The 16,670-nt window shown below is 36.8% G+C and overlaps 1 protein-coding gene across 6 annotated transcripts in view; it reads right to left on the reverse strand.

Moving 5' to 3' along the window:
• Positions 1 to 16,670, reverse strand: part of LOC131592018 (CCR4-NOT transcription complex subunit 4) — a 75,643-nt gene that overhangs the window by 20,668 nt on the left and 38,305 nt on the right. For 4 of the 6 annotated variants that reach the window (XM_058863245.1, XM_058863246.1, XM_058863244.1 and 1 more), the window contains exons 3-8: positions 14,280 to 14,477; positions 11,468 to 11,554; positions 10,831 to 10,932; positions 9,959 to 10,084; positions 5,227 to 5,351; positions 1,007 to 1,162 (exon numbers count right to left, since the gene is read on the reverse strand). In XM_058863245.1, the coding sequence (XP_058719228.1) occupies positions 1,007 to 1,162; positions 5,227 to 5,351; positions 9,959 to 10,084; positions 10,831 to 10,932; positions 11,468 to 11,554; positions 14,280 to 14,477 (794 nt within the window). The remainder of the gene's footprint in view (positions 1 to 1,006; positions 1,163 to 5,226; positions 5,352 to 9,958; positions 10,085 to 10,830; positions 10,933 to 11,467; positions 11,555 to 14,279; positions 14,478 to 16,670) is intronic. The other 2 variants (XM_058863247.1, XM_058863243.1) reach the window with 1 other exon arrangement.

The following is a 16,670-nucleotide window of genomic DNA, read 5'->3' on the forward strand; positions in this document are numbered from 1 at the left end:
CAGAGTTCCAGCCATCAGGAATGAATAAGGCTTATTATCTATTGACTACAATATTTTTATTTACATTAAATACGTTCTTTTTAGAAAAAAGAAGAATTGCACATCACTACTGAGATGCAATTCACAGACTCTGATTGCTCCCCAATGGGACTGCTGTTTAGCCTAACAAGAAGGTACGACTTTCAACAACACTCTCCATTTTAATGCATTGGTTCAATATTGATTTAAAATGAAGATTGGCTGCCTAATCAGCAGCAACACTGCTTGAAATATTAGTGTTTACCTTGCTTTTTTCCCCATCCAACCTCTGAATGACCCTAACGTTTATTACCTAAAGTGGTCCGTAAAGAACAAACCAGACTACAGACTAAGACTGTAAGTGATGCATAAGGTGGAAGAGGACACCAGTTCTATTAAAGAAGGGCATCAAAAAAAAAAAAAAAGTTGTCTGGCAATAAGCAATTATTGTAAGCAGATTAATTACTTCCTCTACACAAAGAAGCCTCAGTTGAATCTGCTGCCCTGTTGTCCTGAGTAGTAACTGGGGAACCCTTTCCTCTGTGCCGCGCTTCTGGAACACAGCACTGGAAGGAAATGACAGGTATTTTAGCCCTAACATTTAACTTCCCTCTACTGAAGCCTTTCCAAGTGACAAGCCTCCTGATGTACAGCAAATAGCATGTTAGTTTTGTGGAAGCTTCTATACAGAAAAAAAGGAAGGGCTCAGCTCTGACTGGGACTGTGCAGCTGTACAAGCTGTTGATCCCCTGATTTTTCTGTTCCACTCAGCCATTAGCTGTACTGTCACTTACAAACTTCAAGTTTGACTCCTGCAGAGTCTGCCAATCAGTGTTTTTAACATGGGCTAGACTAAGCCCAGCTTTTTGTGACCTGATCAAGGTTTGTATCCAGCTCTCCATCCAGAGAGACTGAAGAATCATTCCCTCCACACCAATCAGTGAGAGAGAAAGCAAGCTATCTGAAGTATAAAAGGCAGCACAATTACCCGAAATCTGAGTCTGCACCATCTGGAGTCATGTGTTCTGGGTCTGTGCCATTTTCTAATATAGGAGGCGTTTTCCTGTGTTCCATTGTTAAACCGTTGGCTGATTTACTTGAACTCTGTAATGATGGCCAGGCATCTTTGTTATTACTGTTGGGTCTGGAAAAAGGCAAGAGTAAAATAAAGAAAAAAATAAAAATAGAAGAGTTCAAGTTATGAAGAAAGTGTTTTAAAAATTGTAAACACTGGGGAAATAAATCCTTGTGCCAGACAATCCATAAGAATAGATTTATCTGGATATTATTTTTCAGATTTAAATGGTGATGACTTAAAAAAAATAATTAGTGGGATAGGCAGGGTAGAGAGAAAACCAGAGGTAATTCTGTTTTCTTTCCTGAATAGACAGCTGCTTTGCCAGTCCTAAAGTCCAAACTTGCCCATTTGAGGGAGAGTAAAAAAAGTAAATAAAAATTAAAAATGCCATCAACAGTTCAGGTGTCCAGACCTCTGCGTACCTCATTTAGAATTACTTTCTATAGCCCAGAACTATTTTTAAGTTCTGTAAGTCATGAGCTAAGTCATTCTTTTTTTAATGCATATTTTATACTCCAGGTTCTATCAAGCCTGGCCACAACAGATGAAGTTTTATGTTTTACATCTACACAGGAGTCCACAGCTTTACTAACAGACCATGAGATCAGCCAGACAAACACACTGTTCAAGTTACTGCTCCCCTCATTTCTAGTTTAAAGCCATAATTACTTCCCTTTTATAAAGTAATGTTAAATTTCATTTTAGAGTGCACATTAGAACGCAAAAAAGTTCAAGAGAGGACTCAAAGCCCAAGATTTTGTTGTAAATAGTTACGTTCTGTACTAATTTAAGCAAAACGGAATACAGTCTATAACCAAACAGATTCAAATACAGTGTTGTCTGCTAACCCTGCAATCTTATTATAGAAGATCTGCTTTTGTGTTCTCAAGTTCTTCTACATTACCTGTAGCTTTTTATTTGCTTCTATTAAGAGAAGTTTTAGTGTCCAAGACCTGTCTTCGTAAGGAAGCAGCTTTCACCAATAAAACTTTTTAACATATGTCCTTCCTGCTGTTCCCCTACGTTAGTATGTTCCTATTACATGGTCCAACACTTACTCTGCATCTTTAGGTCAATTTTCTAACTTCACAGTCACAATCTGGAAATTTCAGTAACTGCTTATAGCAACACAAACGTTTCCTAGTTCTGTTCAGATAAAATTAGCAACAGTAGCTCCACTCAAATCTCAGTATTTTAAGATTTGTTTTTCTGTATCCATCTTTACACTCAAATACCTATACAATATGTACATAGATGGGTACTTGATCCGATTTACAGATCTCATCTTGGCTTCGCTCACATTCAGATTAAGTTAGAGCTGGTGAGTTGATTAGATACAGAACATCAGGGAAACGAAGAGACAGCAGCAGCATATCTGGCATTTAATAGTCTCACTTGTACAAAAATGAACTGAAATCCAGATATATCAAAATTGTCATTCCATTAACAGATTTATTATAAATATCTAAATTTATGTTCACTACACAGCAAAGCCATCTCTATACCAAAACTGACTTTAAAATGCCAGTTAAAAGTCAGTTTTGCATCCAAGGAGAAAGGGAAAGAGAAACAGATTAGTTTATGTTTTCAGGTGGGGGGTTTTGAGTGTGTGGGGTGGGTTTTTTTGTTTCAGTTAAGTTCAGGCTGCATGTCTCTGAAGGGCTGTTCTCTAAAAGATCAGCACATGCTTAATAATTGGCTCTTCTTGTAGCGTAAGAAAACTTAGTTTTCTTCCAGTTTCTGAAGAAACTTTCAGTTCTTCAGAAAAATGTCATCAAGAAAATAAAAAAAGCTTCATCCATTTTAAATGTGGAAAAATCTCCAATTTTAAGAGAACATAGTCACCATGATTATCAAGTAACATACCAAGAGATGAGCACACAAACTGGCCCCAGGGGATTTTAAGAGTTGTCTTCAGCAAGAATAAAAGGTCTGCAAGTAGGACCTTTCAAATTAAAACAATTGTAGAAAAACACTTACCAGAGTTTAACAAACTGTTTTCTACTACTGGGTATTTCTAATTAAGCACCTACTACACTTAGAACTCAACTTCTGTTCCATTCCATTATGAAACAGAAATTCTGCACCCCAGAAACACAAGAAGCATTTCAGAATTGCCAGAAGTTGTGACAAACTGCTAAAAATATGAATATTGTATCAATGAATCCTATGAAAAAAAATCTTACAAGAACCCAGCTGGGTAGAAACTGTGAAAGAACAATGTGCATTCACTGGTGTAAAAGCTACATTTTGTACTGATGAGATGGGTCATGATGAAACATGTCAAAATCCCAGCTGCAAGAAATGCACTCTGCAACCCTAAAGGTGGTACCTAGGCATTAACAAAGAACAGAGTCCAAGCTGTGATTAAGCTGTTCAACTGACAAGAGAAATTACCTCCAAAAATTACCACTTGCTGCCATTAGAGTAACATGCCATTTTTTCCGTAAGTGTTAAATGTTAGCACCACAGACTGGCCAAGCTCCAACTCCTAATTGCTTCTAAAAGGCTTAAAAGTTTGGTGCAGTTTCAGATAGCGCATTCTTCCCGTGCTGGTATAAGTTGTTTGCTAGGATCTAATACGGTTTCAAATTAAAATTAGTTCAAATTTCAAACATAAAATAATCAATACCAAATTCAAGAAGTGGTGTATTTGTTTTGCTTGCTGTACTTTACCTTTGAAGTCAATATTGAACCAGTGCCTGAGAAATAAGAAGCAACTCTGTCCTTAAGAAAAAAAAGATCCCTCTGGAAGCCCTGGCCACTTGCAGTCAAAGTGCATATGAAACTGCCTCCAGAAATTAAAGAAAATAGTCCCAGTATACCACCTGGAATACCAGTTCTCAGAATTGTATTCTGCTCATTCAAGATACATTGACAGTATTTTAGATACAGAACCCACTTTCTTGCTTAGAGGGCTGTGCAGTGATACTGCCACCAGCAAACTACTGTCTGAAAAATCCCGTAGTGCGTGAACTGGCACACAACATAAACCCTGAATACAAGGCCAAGGTACATATGAAGTGCAATCTAACTTTCACATTTTGCTCTGCCCATCTCCTTTATCAAACTCCTACAAAAAGGAGTGGAAGAAATTGTAAACAGTTTTTATTTCTTTATCTTAAATATGACATTTGAATGAGTAATTAAGGACTGGTATCCACAGACTTTCATTTATCGTTGTGTGACTATATACTCATATGGATAGAAACATTTTCACAACTTATTGAACAAACCAACTCAACAGAACATTATTTTAGCAAGCCATAGTAAGTGATATTTGCAATTACAATATAGTAAAGAATATATGGACAGCACTATAAATTATGATGTAAAAAACCGTATTAAGGTCGTGAGGTTTCTCAGTAATAAAAATAGAGACTGCAGTTATAATGACACCATACCAAGAAGTAGACATCTGGTCTTTAAAAAATACATTTGGTTTTGCAAATATAAAATACAAGGTGTGCTTTCAGAAGACCTTCTTCCAAGCTACTGATTCAAATGCAGAAACACATTCCTAAGACACACACTGTTTTGGAACCAAGTGGTGCATGTGTCCTGGTTCCAACCAGGACAGTGTTAATTTTTGCACTGGACAGGAAGGGGCATAGCTAGGACAAAGAGGTATCAATCCTATACCACCTTAAGTTATTTTCTGGGGACTGGGGAAGGACTCTCTTATGGGTCAGCATAGCCTAGCAGAAAAAGTGGTCAGGACTGCTGGGGGCTCACCCTTCACTGTGGGGTGAGAAATCACTTGTGAATCATTTGACTCTTATACCCAGTGTCATTTGTATTGTTGCTGTTACTGTTTGTTTTCTTATTTCACTGCTGTTTCCAGTAAATTGTTCTGATCTTTACCTTCTGTGCCTCCAATTCTCCTCTCCTGCCTGATACAGGGGAGGGCAAGGGGGAGGAGTGTGGAGTGGCTTCAGAGGGAACATTAAATTGGAGAATATTGCTCCTGACCAATATGTCTCTCCACACAGAAAACCTATCAGATTTTATCATATAATAGGTACTAAAAACAGTAGGCAATTTGGGGAATCAAATAGGAATAAAAGTTTCCTTTGGAATAACCAGAAAGAATAACCAGGCAGTCCAGCATCAGTACTTATGCATCCTACCTCTGCAGTGCTGTCACTTTGTTCTTATTCTTGTCAACTGTACCCGTAGATAATTGGAGAAAGTTGGGGTTTAGTTTGTATAATTCTTGCAGTAGTTTCTGTTCGTATTCCTGGTGCTTACCCGCCTAAGGAAAGATAAACCCACAATGAATGGTGGTTTAATATATATATTTATAGTTACATATTTTTATATATATATTTAATATGCCCGTATATATATATATGGTATGTCCCAAAGCTTAGTAATTTAGCATTTACAACTTATCAGATCACCCTGTCAAACTCAAAACAGTGCTTCTCACCCTCAGTATAGATGTAATCTCAATGGCTCTAAAACTTGCGTAGAAATCATTTGGATGTACCTACCTATTTATAATTTTTTGAGACCTCTAAAGCAGAAAAGCACCAATAACCCTATTATAACTTGGTCCTCAGTTCTAATCAAGAGCTTCACAAATACACCATTAGAAACCACAGAGATATCTCTGAAGGCAGTCTGCATTTCATATTTCAACCATACTAAGCTTTTCAGCAATGGGAAGGAACAAAAAGTTCCGTTTAAACAAGAAGTTCTTCCAAAATGAAAGTAATCTTATATTGGCTTAATAAAACAGCTGAGGTGTATGACACAACAAGCAGTATATTCTAAGCAATAACTGATAAATAATTCTTTTTAATAACTAAAAAATTGAAATATTCTTTCAGCTAATTAAATTGATTGAGAACAACTTCTTGCTTTCAGAAATTGTGGAGGTCCAATCCAACTCCAGAGTACTAGAATTTGGCAAATGAAGGAAGAGTATTTTTCAGTCTAGCTTGCAGATAACATTGTGGCTTAATTTATAAAAAAAGCCCAGCAAGATCTACTCCTACCCCCAACATTTAAGGTAACATCTGAAATTCAAGATGAGGATTCATAGATTTTGTAGGCTGTTATGACACTCCAACCTAAGAATTACTACTTGCAAGTTAAGTATTATGAGCTGAATCAAGATATAAAATAAAACAGTGAATTTGAAGTGGTCAGTAGCTTTTCTCTACAGATTCCAAATACTAGAAGATGTCTAGCAAAGGAAACAAGTGCCAAGATTTATGGTCCGGTCTTCTAAATCTTAAATCTCAAACACCAAATTTATTATCTATCACATCTTCATTATTGATTCAGAACCTCTCACACTACTTGTACACACAAAATTTAACTTTTTTCTTACATTAATTAATTCCTTAATGTTTTGTTGGAACAAGAATGGAATTAGTGCACAGGCAATGTGGACATACCCCTAGAAAAATTTTACAACCTGAAAGAAAAATGTGACTTGTTTCTTCAAGAAAATATTACACATGAATAGACAAAACACAAAAAAATAGTACTTCGATAAACTACAATCCCTTATGCGTACCTGTAGAAGGCCAACTGCATATCCCACTGGAATACTTCAGGTCAAACCCTATTAATGCCTCCATTATTCTCCTATTAAATTCTCCAGTTCTCCATTGCTGTTTGATTCTGAACATGTCCTTATGTAGCCAACTTATACCACCTCCCATGAAGGACTGAAACATCCGGTGTATGCATCATCTTACTCACTTTGTCAGTGTCTACACCCAAGCTGCTACCTGTAGTAGGAAAAAGTGTGGTTCTACAGTATGGCTCACCTAAATGCAAACCTTGAGATACTCTGCACCCTGGAAATGCTTCTTTCACCATCCAACTATGACTGTAGCAACTACGTTGATGCACAGATTTGCACAAGTAATGATTTTCAAACATTAAGCAGCTAAGTAAGAAGAAACCTCTCTAGATCTTTCAACTTGCTTCAGTGACTAAAGACTGAATATCATGGCCAGGTACATCGGGATCAGTCTTAAGTTCATTTACTTGCCACACAAATGCAAGAAAGAAACAAGATTAAAATCCTATAAGGGAGCCTGCAGTAATTGTGTTTTATTTATAACAGACAAACCAGAGGCCAAACTCAGCATCTCCAACCCACCTTGAATTCTCAGTTTCACTTTCTGAGACTTCCTGGAGTTCTATTAATTCTTTTTAGTTTGCCACAACATTTATATCTATTAATCATTTAACCTAGAATGCAAATTCATCCATTGACTTTTTTTTTTTAAATACAGAGTCCAAGTCTGCAACCATGAACATTCAATCTCATTAAATGGACCTGGAAATTCACTGACACTAACCCTATTGCAGGAAAGCTGGCACACTGGAAGAACAACGTACCTAACAGGTGCATAATTTTCAATTATGTTTAGGAAAGCAATGAGAAATTCAAAAAAAGTTTAAGCAATATAACAAGGAACAGGGAAAGAAGATTCATGTAAGTCACCAAGATGATGTAAAATCTACTCAAGACTTCTGAAGAAACTCATACATGAAAATTAAATCCAACCAAGGTATGTAGCCTATCAATTTTAACTAGCAGTCAAGCCAGAGGACTGACAGTTTGCCACTGACTTCTCCAAAAAGGGCTGCAGAAAAGGTTCTGTGAACTACAGCTGCTAAGTAAACCTCCATCCTTCCAAAGATTACAGGGTAGCAAAAATAATAATAACGGTAACGATTTTTAACAATAGAAATTCACGGATAAACACAAAGCACTGGGATTGAATCTTGAGTATCTTTTATAAAGGGAAACTCTGCCTCACTAACATCAATTCTTTATAGAGTCAATAAGCATAAATAAAGAGGCTCCACAAAATTTTAAAAGAAGTTATTAATCTGCCATGGAAGAGAGTGTGAATTGAAGATAGTTCAAAGTATAACTTTAAGGGTGCAGAAGCAAGCAATGAGAACTGACAACTAGCATCAGTTCTATGCAACACCATCAGCATGCACGAGGAAAGACTGAGGACCAAGTTCCTTGCTGACAATAATAAGTTTTTTGGGTAATAAACTGCCACGTTGATAATAAGGAGCTCCAAAAGAATCTCAGAGAAATAGACGAACAAGCAAATGGTGGAAAATAAGCTTCAACACGGACATGTCAGATGACATAGGAAGGAAAAAGCAGTCTAGACGATAGTAACCTACTCCTTATCTGTGAACTGGCTGTTAGGACTCAGAAAAAAGATGCTGAGGTTACTGCCAGCAGACCTCTGAAACTGTTAGTTGATTATGCACTAGCCACAAATGATGTGCTGGCCATCACTAAGAATGCCACTTCAAATAAACTAAAACAAAATGAAAAAAAAGCACATATGGCACAACATATAACACACTGAGAACCGATAAATTAAACTTGGCTTCCCTCATATCATGCATCTGAGCTCTGCATCTCAAGGAGGACGCAGCTAGAAAATATAGAGAAGGGCAACATATTACCGCAGAAATGGAGCAACTGCTTTAAAAAGAAGTTTAAAAGACCAGAAACTATGATTTGGAGAGAAAGCCAGGAGAGACTAGATCAAGCTTTGCCACCTCACAAATGCAATGAATAAGGTGAGTAAGGGGTTTTGCTTTAAGCAAGCACTACAAAGCTAAGATTAAGGCGTACTTGACAAAACTAACTGGTTAGCAGTTTAACACATGCAAAAGAAAGCACTTGACAAAACAGTTAGTGAATTTCTGGGGCTTTCTGCCACAAAAGACTAAGGGGTTGGCAGTATCGACAGGCTCAAAATGGATTAAATAAATTAATGGCTGACAGGCTTATAAAAAACTAAAAAGACTAGACAGGAACGTATCATCAAACACGTATATGTAACGGATCTAGATGGTGGGAGAAATACAGGGAAACAAACAGGGAAAGCGGACTGGTTTGCAACTTGTCCTGGAATTTCTCCTTCTATTGCAGTTAACTACTGAAATCCTTAGAAATAATTTGTGGAAAGCATTTAGTAATAGAAAGTAATAGATACGGGTGTTCTTTATTCTCTGACTTACATCAGCCTAACACATAAAAAAAATTCTACTAGAGCAACATTTGTGCTGGCACTGAGGGTGGGGACCCTCTGCTTCATGGACAGACCACATGCAAAAATTGCAGCATGGATGCAAGGCTGGCATACTTGAGTTTAAAAGCTTTACCATACCTCATGTAGAAGGAGGAAGGCAGACCAAAAAACCTCAGAATGCATCCATTTGAGACAGTAAAGCTATCCATTTACTTGGTTCCCTGTCCTAGACAATAAGCATTTTGATGTTGAGATAGTAAAAAAAAATAAATCTCAGCATCATTTTTCATGTGCTATTATAGTTACCCTCAACATTTTATTTGCAAATGGTTTCTAAACGCTTCACAGGCTGGAAGAGTTATCAGGGTTCAGACACCATGGTCAGTCACAAGCACGAGAGCCAATCCTCAATAACTGTCCACATCCACCAATTTGACAGAAAAACCCAGATCTGCACTGACTTTGTTCACAGAAATCTAAAATGACACTACCTTACTTTATTTTACTAGTATGAAAAAAGGGAAAGTAGTTAGCTCAGGTTGTTTGAATTCTCGGCTAAGAGTTTATCTCCATCTTTTTGGATCCATCTTTTTTATCTCCATCTTATCTCCATCTCATCTCCATCTCAGACTTTAAAAACCGCATGCAATGAAAAAAATTGAACTAAATGTTCTTTGCAATATCCAACTGGTTAACCACCTTTCAAATTTCAAAATTCATCACTGCCATAACATTCAGCAAACACATTACACATACTAGACTAAATCATAGACATTAAGACATACATGCCACATTTCATGTGTTTCCCATTCATTACACTTACCTGCATTTCTTCTTTTGTGAAACTGGCTGCTTCATCACCTAGTTCATGTAGATACATGCAGTCTGGTTTTGGACACTGCATATTTTTTAGAAAATAACTGCAATATTTTGTTGTACCTAATGATGCCTGAAGGAAAAAAAAAATAAAGTACTGGAGGTTAAGAGTGCCTTTAACCATATAAAATAAAAAAAAGTTTTATTTTTAAAAAATTACCTCAAGATTTGAAATTCCATCATAATGCATTTTTGATGCAGATGGAATAAAAAGTACATTTGTGAGAGATCTATATATTCTTGGGGATTAGATAATTAGGATGCATTCTTATTTTCACCCAATCTAAATAAATGCCTAAGTAAGAGCCTCAGTAAATATCTGCATAATCATAAGGAGGATAAGTGGCAGGGTCAGGAAATTAATACTAACTAGATCTTCTATAGCCACCAATTTGGTCAAATCAGCCTGAACGCCTGTTTACACAGGCACCAAAAGGAAAATTTTCTAATTTCCCAGAGAGCTTTTGAGAGGTGTGGCATATGGACTACAGAAATGTTCTGTAAAAGCAAAGAATGGGTTTTCACACTGTACTATTATGCTATACAACAAAAAAGCCACTCTGAGCACAGGGAGGAGGTAGATACCTTTGACTCAAAGTTTATCTTAAAGAGTCATCTGCTAACCCACCAAAACACTGCCTGCTGGATGCTCACTGAACTTCCATTTTGAGATTAATAGCAGGAAAAGAAGTCAAAAGCCAATGAACTGGACATTCTTGTTCAGCAATACAAGCATACCCATTACAACAAAACCGTATACTAATTCCTGATATTAGTGATCTAGAACATATCTGCAAGAACATAAAACTATTACCCCACCTTAAGTGTTCTGCCGTCTACCACCACATTATTGACACACTGTATGGCTCTGAGGGCATCTTCTGACCGGATGTAGGTTACATATGCGCTGGCACTTGGACCCTAGGAAGAAAACATACACTATTTACTTATTTTTCTTTCCCCAGACAGATCTGATCATTAAGTCACCTTTTTAGCTGCTCACTTCATAAACTGGTATATTCAAGAGCTTAACATTTTTAACAAGCAACTGCCAAAAAAAGGCAGAAGCCATAAAAACTCATGTGAGTGATGCATAAAGAATGAAGAAAAGAGGAAATGCATCAGTATGTTGCATGAATGTTCTAAAAATACTTAAAAGGCATCTTATCCCCAAAATACCGATTAGTGACTAAATGCCATATTGCTGTTTCTTTAAAGTTTCTCATCCTGTCTCCCAATTTTCAATCTTTCTACATTGCATTTTACATCTAGCTTTGAGAGTCTGGTTGGAAAATGCCTCAGTAACTTAACAGTAATTTGGTTCTTACAAGGCCTTTTTTCCTTTTTACACTCTTACCTGTTGCTTAATCAGAAATAGGGAGCCCTAGATTCACTCTGCACACATGTATTCTCTAAAGGAATTGAAATAAAGAAATTACAAAGACCTCTGACTTACCTGTGAGCCTGCATATGATGTGCTGTTATTAATGACAACTTTATGTATTTTACCAAACTTCCCAAAATATTCTGGTCGTTTCAAAACCTACAAGAAAACAAAGTTCAAGTGGTGTACTTATAATTCATACAGGTGTACTTATTCTTCTGTAAAACTATGCAGCTAAAGCCTTTAACTAATAAAAACCAGGTCTCTCCTAAAAGAGCACAAGGATTTAGATTTGTTTTCCCACATAAAAACATTGTTACTTGCAATACAAAGTATGTTGTCACTGCAGAACATTAATGACAAATACCCTGCATTTCATGTTGTATTTTAAAAAATTCTTTCAGTACTCTGATTACCCAAATCCCACCCTGGCAAAAAATATCCCATTCAGCAGAAAACGTTCCTGTATATATCTGTTTTATAATTTGATTTAAAAAATAAAAATCATATTCATTCTCATTCCCAAATAACCATACACTTTAAACTTGAATTCAGCTATATTAATTACTATGTACAAAAAGCTGAATCCTGACTGCCATGCCCCACACTCCAAAGAAAAAGGGAGTAAACCAATCAGCTCAAGATAATCTCAAGTTTTCCAAAGAACAGACTAAGTAAAGGAAAACAATAAAGGAAAATTTCCAAGGACAACAAAAAACATTTTGGAATTGACATCATGTTGAAATGAATGAGTGACTATCACATCTGGAAAGGAGGAAAAATACTCATCTTGCCCTTGCTGGAATCAGTTAGTACTAACACATCATTTAGGGACCCTGTGCAAAGCAAGAACATCACCAGCATATTAAACAACTCTGCTGAATAACTATTACCTGTGTACCAATTAAATTGGCAACATATTTGACACATTTATACCAAAAGACTTTTTTCTCCATCCATTTCTGTGATGGAAGATGGTGCAAAAGTACTGACTACTGAAGCTACACAAAATAGGGGCATTTCTGGTTCTAGATAATAACCTGAGAGGTTATAAAGGAAGATTTGTTTCCCCTGCTCCATCTTCATAGTAGCATTGACAGTGCAGTTAAACTGTACTGATCCAAGAAGTGAAGTACCCCTTCTCCCTTCCCAAGTGAACAACAATGCCTTCAAGAACTAACAGCATCACACCTGGAAAATCCCAAAGAACTACAGGGTGTGTTGTATAGAGAACCAGTCATTCACCGGTCTCTTCTGACTGCTCTTCACTTGGTCTACATCCCCTCTTGAAACATACTACACCCACCCTCCAGGCATCATTACAGAAGAGAGAGACAAACCTAAAGAAACTTCCCTTTTACCCAAGCATACTGCAGATTATACTCCTGGGTACAATATGACAGCATAACCTTCACAACTCTAAGAGCATGTCAACAGAAGAGGATCCACCTGTACAACATTATGATCCACAGACCTATTTCCAGAAACAGCACATAGCAGCCAAACTCTCATTCCAAATAATCTCAATTTATGAAGAAGTTTTTTGCCTGCTTAAGTAGAAAGCTTGAATGCATTGTATACTTTTTTAACTCATCTCTCCCAGGCTAGGTTCTTAATCAAGTCACCTTGTGCTATATGTAACATTCAGTAAGTACACATTATTTTCTGGTATGTCATTGAGAATACTGCTACCAGTACACCTAGTGCATCACATCCTCACCCACCATACAAACCCATTCCTAGTTACTTCAAGTATTCAGTGTAAAATTATATGAGGTTTTTAAATAAATAAATAAACTGTATTTACTACTATTTCTCTTAATTACAAATCCTCCATCTGGTCAAAGAAATAAAATTTCAGTAATAAATTCATATTGCATTCTTCAATGATAAATAGCCCCAAGCCAGTACTGACAGCTGCTTGCAAATACTTGCTGCTATACTTTACTACATACTGAAGTGTTATACACCAGTTCAGTTTTAACTTGATTTTTTTCTCTTCCCTTCTTATCCTTCTGTTTTTTCTCCTTCACTAAAAGCAGCTTTTCACAATTGTTCTTTACCAGTCTACCAAAATACTGACCATACTCTGGGACTTCAGAAACGGCCACTTCTGTTTGAGACTTCTTTGGATAATGTAGTCTGATAAAGTGAATTTAATCTGGCACTGTAATTTTGAAGACATCTACCTTATCCTGTAGTACATTTCCTCCATATTCTAATTAAAGATACTTTCGTGCATTAGCACTTACTCCATTGGCCACCTGCAGCTACAACTGATGATGGAAGTAAATAAAGCATTTTAAACATAATCAGTTTTCTCAAATGAAAACCTTATTCTTGATGATGTAGAGTTGTAAGTCAACTTTTTCCAGGGTCTTCCTCTTACTAACTTTTTCCCCACAACTTCTTAAGGACAATCCTTATCCTAGTATATACTTCCAAGTGTTGGCTTTTTTCTTCTGATCTGAAATCTACAGATTTGTTGATACTATATATCAGTCCTTTGTAATCCAACCAAGCTCCCATTTTAGAATTGGTGATTCATGACATAACTGTGTAGTGCCAGCAGATCCAGCCTAGGAAAATGAGTACCTGAGAAGTCCTTATGCTTATTTTTAGCTTAAAACAAAACTCCCATTATTAAACAAAGAACAACTTCCCCCCACCCCAAAAAAACCATGGAGCATCTGTACTCCCTAAAACAGAGACAAACACTTATTGAGGTTATTATGGAGGAGGAAGCTAAGGTCCCTTAAGAGGGGGGCCTCATGGCAGCAAACCTTTCACTGCTTCATTTTGTACCCTGCAGGGAGACGCAAGGGTATTTCAATGTTTCATGGCAGCGAGTTAAAAGCAAGATCTGCAAGTGTGGACTACTCACCTCTGGATCTGCTAGGCGTTGAGATAGCCCTACCACGAAGACAAGGTTCTTCTGTACAACCCGTACACTGGCCAAATGTTTGCGATTCTCTGATATCTTCTGTTTCCTCTCATTTTGTTTCTGTTTCTTTTCATTTTTTATCCTCTGCAGCTCTTCCTGGGAGAGTGGTTTGTACACTGCTGGATCTTCTGGATATGGCTAAACATAACAAACAGCATTAAAATCAACCCATGTAAGAAACAACACCTTTGAAAAACCATTAATCGCCATGTTTTAATGCAAAAAATGATTTTTTATACTAATCTGATTATTATGGCCACCCACATTATAGAGGCATATTCAGTCTTTTGGGAAAGGTAAACATCTTGCTTATTTTCATGGAATTCTTCTATTTATAGACATAATACTGATTTGGGCAACAACCACATTCTAACCAAGCTGCTTAGTCAATTTGGTAACATTATAAGCAGCTGCAACATGACAGCCAACACACTGTGTTATAGATTTCACTAAAAAGAGCTTTGTGTAAGTAGGATGAAAGCACATACTTGATACATATTGTGATACAGATCTGGGTACTTAAATGTACTCAAGACTGAGATAAGAAATCAAAATACAAATGTAGTTTCAGTGGTCCACTACGTTCAAGACAATAACACCATGATACTACTCAAACTTTACATGGTTAATTTCTAGACAGATTTCAACACAATTAATGCATGCTGATTTAACAGTATTCTTGCCATGCTTATGTATCAGCTTGAAATTTGGTCTCTCCCTCCTACAGGTAACTCCTCAAGCACAGATATAACACTGTATATTTAATCTCAAAAGTATATACCAGAAGTACAAGTATCTGCAGAGTTACCTAGAAGGACTGCTCTATTCATGCTATAAAGGCACTGTTCTAGCTGGGTCTTGCAGACTACAGTGCACTGTTCTCTGCCCCAGATTACTCCTTAAAGCAGTCCCACATTCCTTACCTGTCCCAGTTTTTTCAGACTGAAAAGTCAGATTTCACACTGTACACAGAAAGCAATGCTAAGCACAAAAACAAGCCAACAAAACATATCACAAACAAAAAGAAGAATTTGCAAACATCAAGAAGTAAAAAATGAGAAGAACACAGAAAATGTGAATTAAGACAAAGACAGAAGCTAAGCTCAAGCTCACCAGTATGCTGAGCTAAGATCCTTGCTTGTACTACCGTAACCAAAGGTTTCAGTGTGAAAGTCCAACAAAAAAATATTTAACTTTTTCCTGACTGTCCTGTGTTAATGACAAGAGTACAAAACTAGTTGTCATACTAAATAACCTGAGAAAAATCTACAGCAGATGAAAATGCTTAGGTTAAAACCGTATCTTCCTCATAGCTGCATGTTACTCAAAGAGCCACCATGTGCTCAGACTTGATTATCTCCTGAGTACATCCCCAAACAAATCAAGATCCATTTTTCAGTTTAAAGTTCAGCATCGTTATGCTACAAGTGAAGTATCTTCTGAAAATATGCTACAGTTTACTTGAGCAGATGGCATCTCACAGTCAAACATCAAGTCCTCTGGAACATGTTTTAGTATCACAAGGGAATTTAAATGTGTAAGATACTTTAGCAGTAGCCAAAGACGTCCTTAACATGAAAACACAACAAGGACTCAAGTTACCCTTGAAGAGCAGTCAAAACCATAACATTTATCAAAAAAGATGTATTACTCAGAGTTAACACTGAATATGACATACAGATTTTAGAATGTACTCGAAGAACACCAATGACCAACTAGTAAGGTCACTGGAGATTTGCTATAGCAAATTATTATCGTGTATTTTAACACATCTACATACGAGGGCTTCTGAGATGCAGAATAATTTTACACTTAATGAGCTTCTCAAAATCTGTATTAGTCAATCATGTAAACTAAAGAATAAAACTGTTTGGTTTTTATAGGAAAGAAAGACTTGTCAGGGAAAAGAGTGAGTTAACTCAATTCAGTGAGTTCAGGCAGGAATGGGAAGAAAAGTGCACCAGTATAACAGATATAGTTCCAAATATATGGCTTGCCCTACATCAGATGAAGTCCTATCATATCTACAATCCATTCTTTCAAACATTAATTCTTACTCCACATCCCATACTACACAAGGAAGAACTTGCAAGAGTGCTGCTCTCTGGTACTGTGCAAGAAATGCATTAATGGTTTTCAATAGGTTCAGTAAGGCTCCTGAAGGCCCAAGGAAACTACAGCAAACTGCCAAAATTCATCAGCTTCTTTCTTGCCAAGTAGAGCCACATTCAGAGCATATTCTCAAGTAAGTAGCAAGTCAGACGGGATATTTCCTCTCTGTACAGCTATTTGCTGCTGGACGTCCTGTACATGAATCAGGAAACATCCTGG

The sequence above is a fragment of the Poecile atricapillus genome, chromosome W (genome assembly GCF_030490865.1).
Source record: "Poecile atricapillus isolate bPoeAtr1 chromosome W, bPoeAtr1.hap1, whole genome shotgun sequence".
Taxonomy (NCBI): Eukaryota; Metazoa; Chordata; class Aves; order Passeriformes; family Paridae; genus Poecile; species Poecile atricapillus.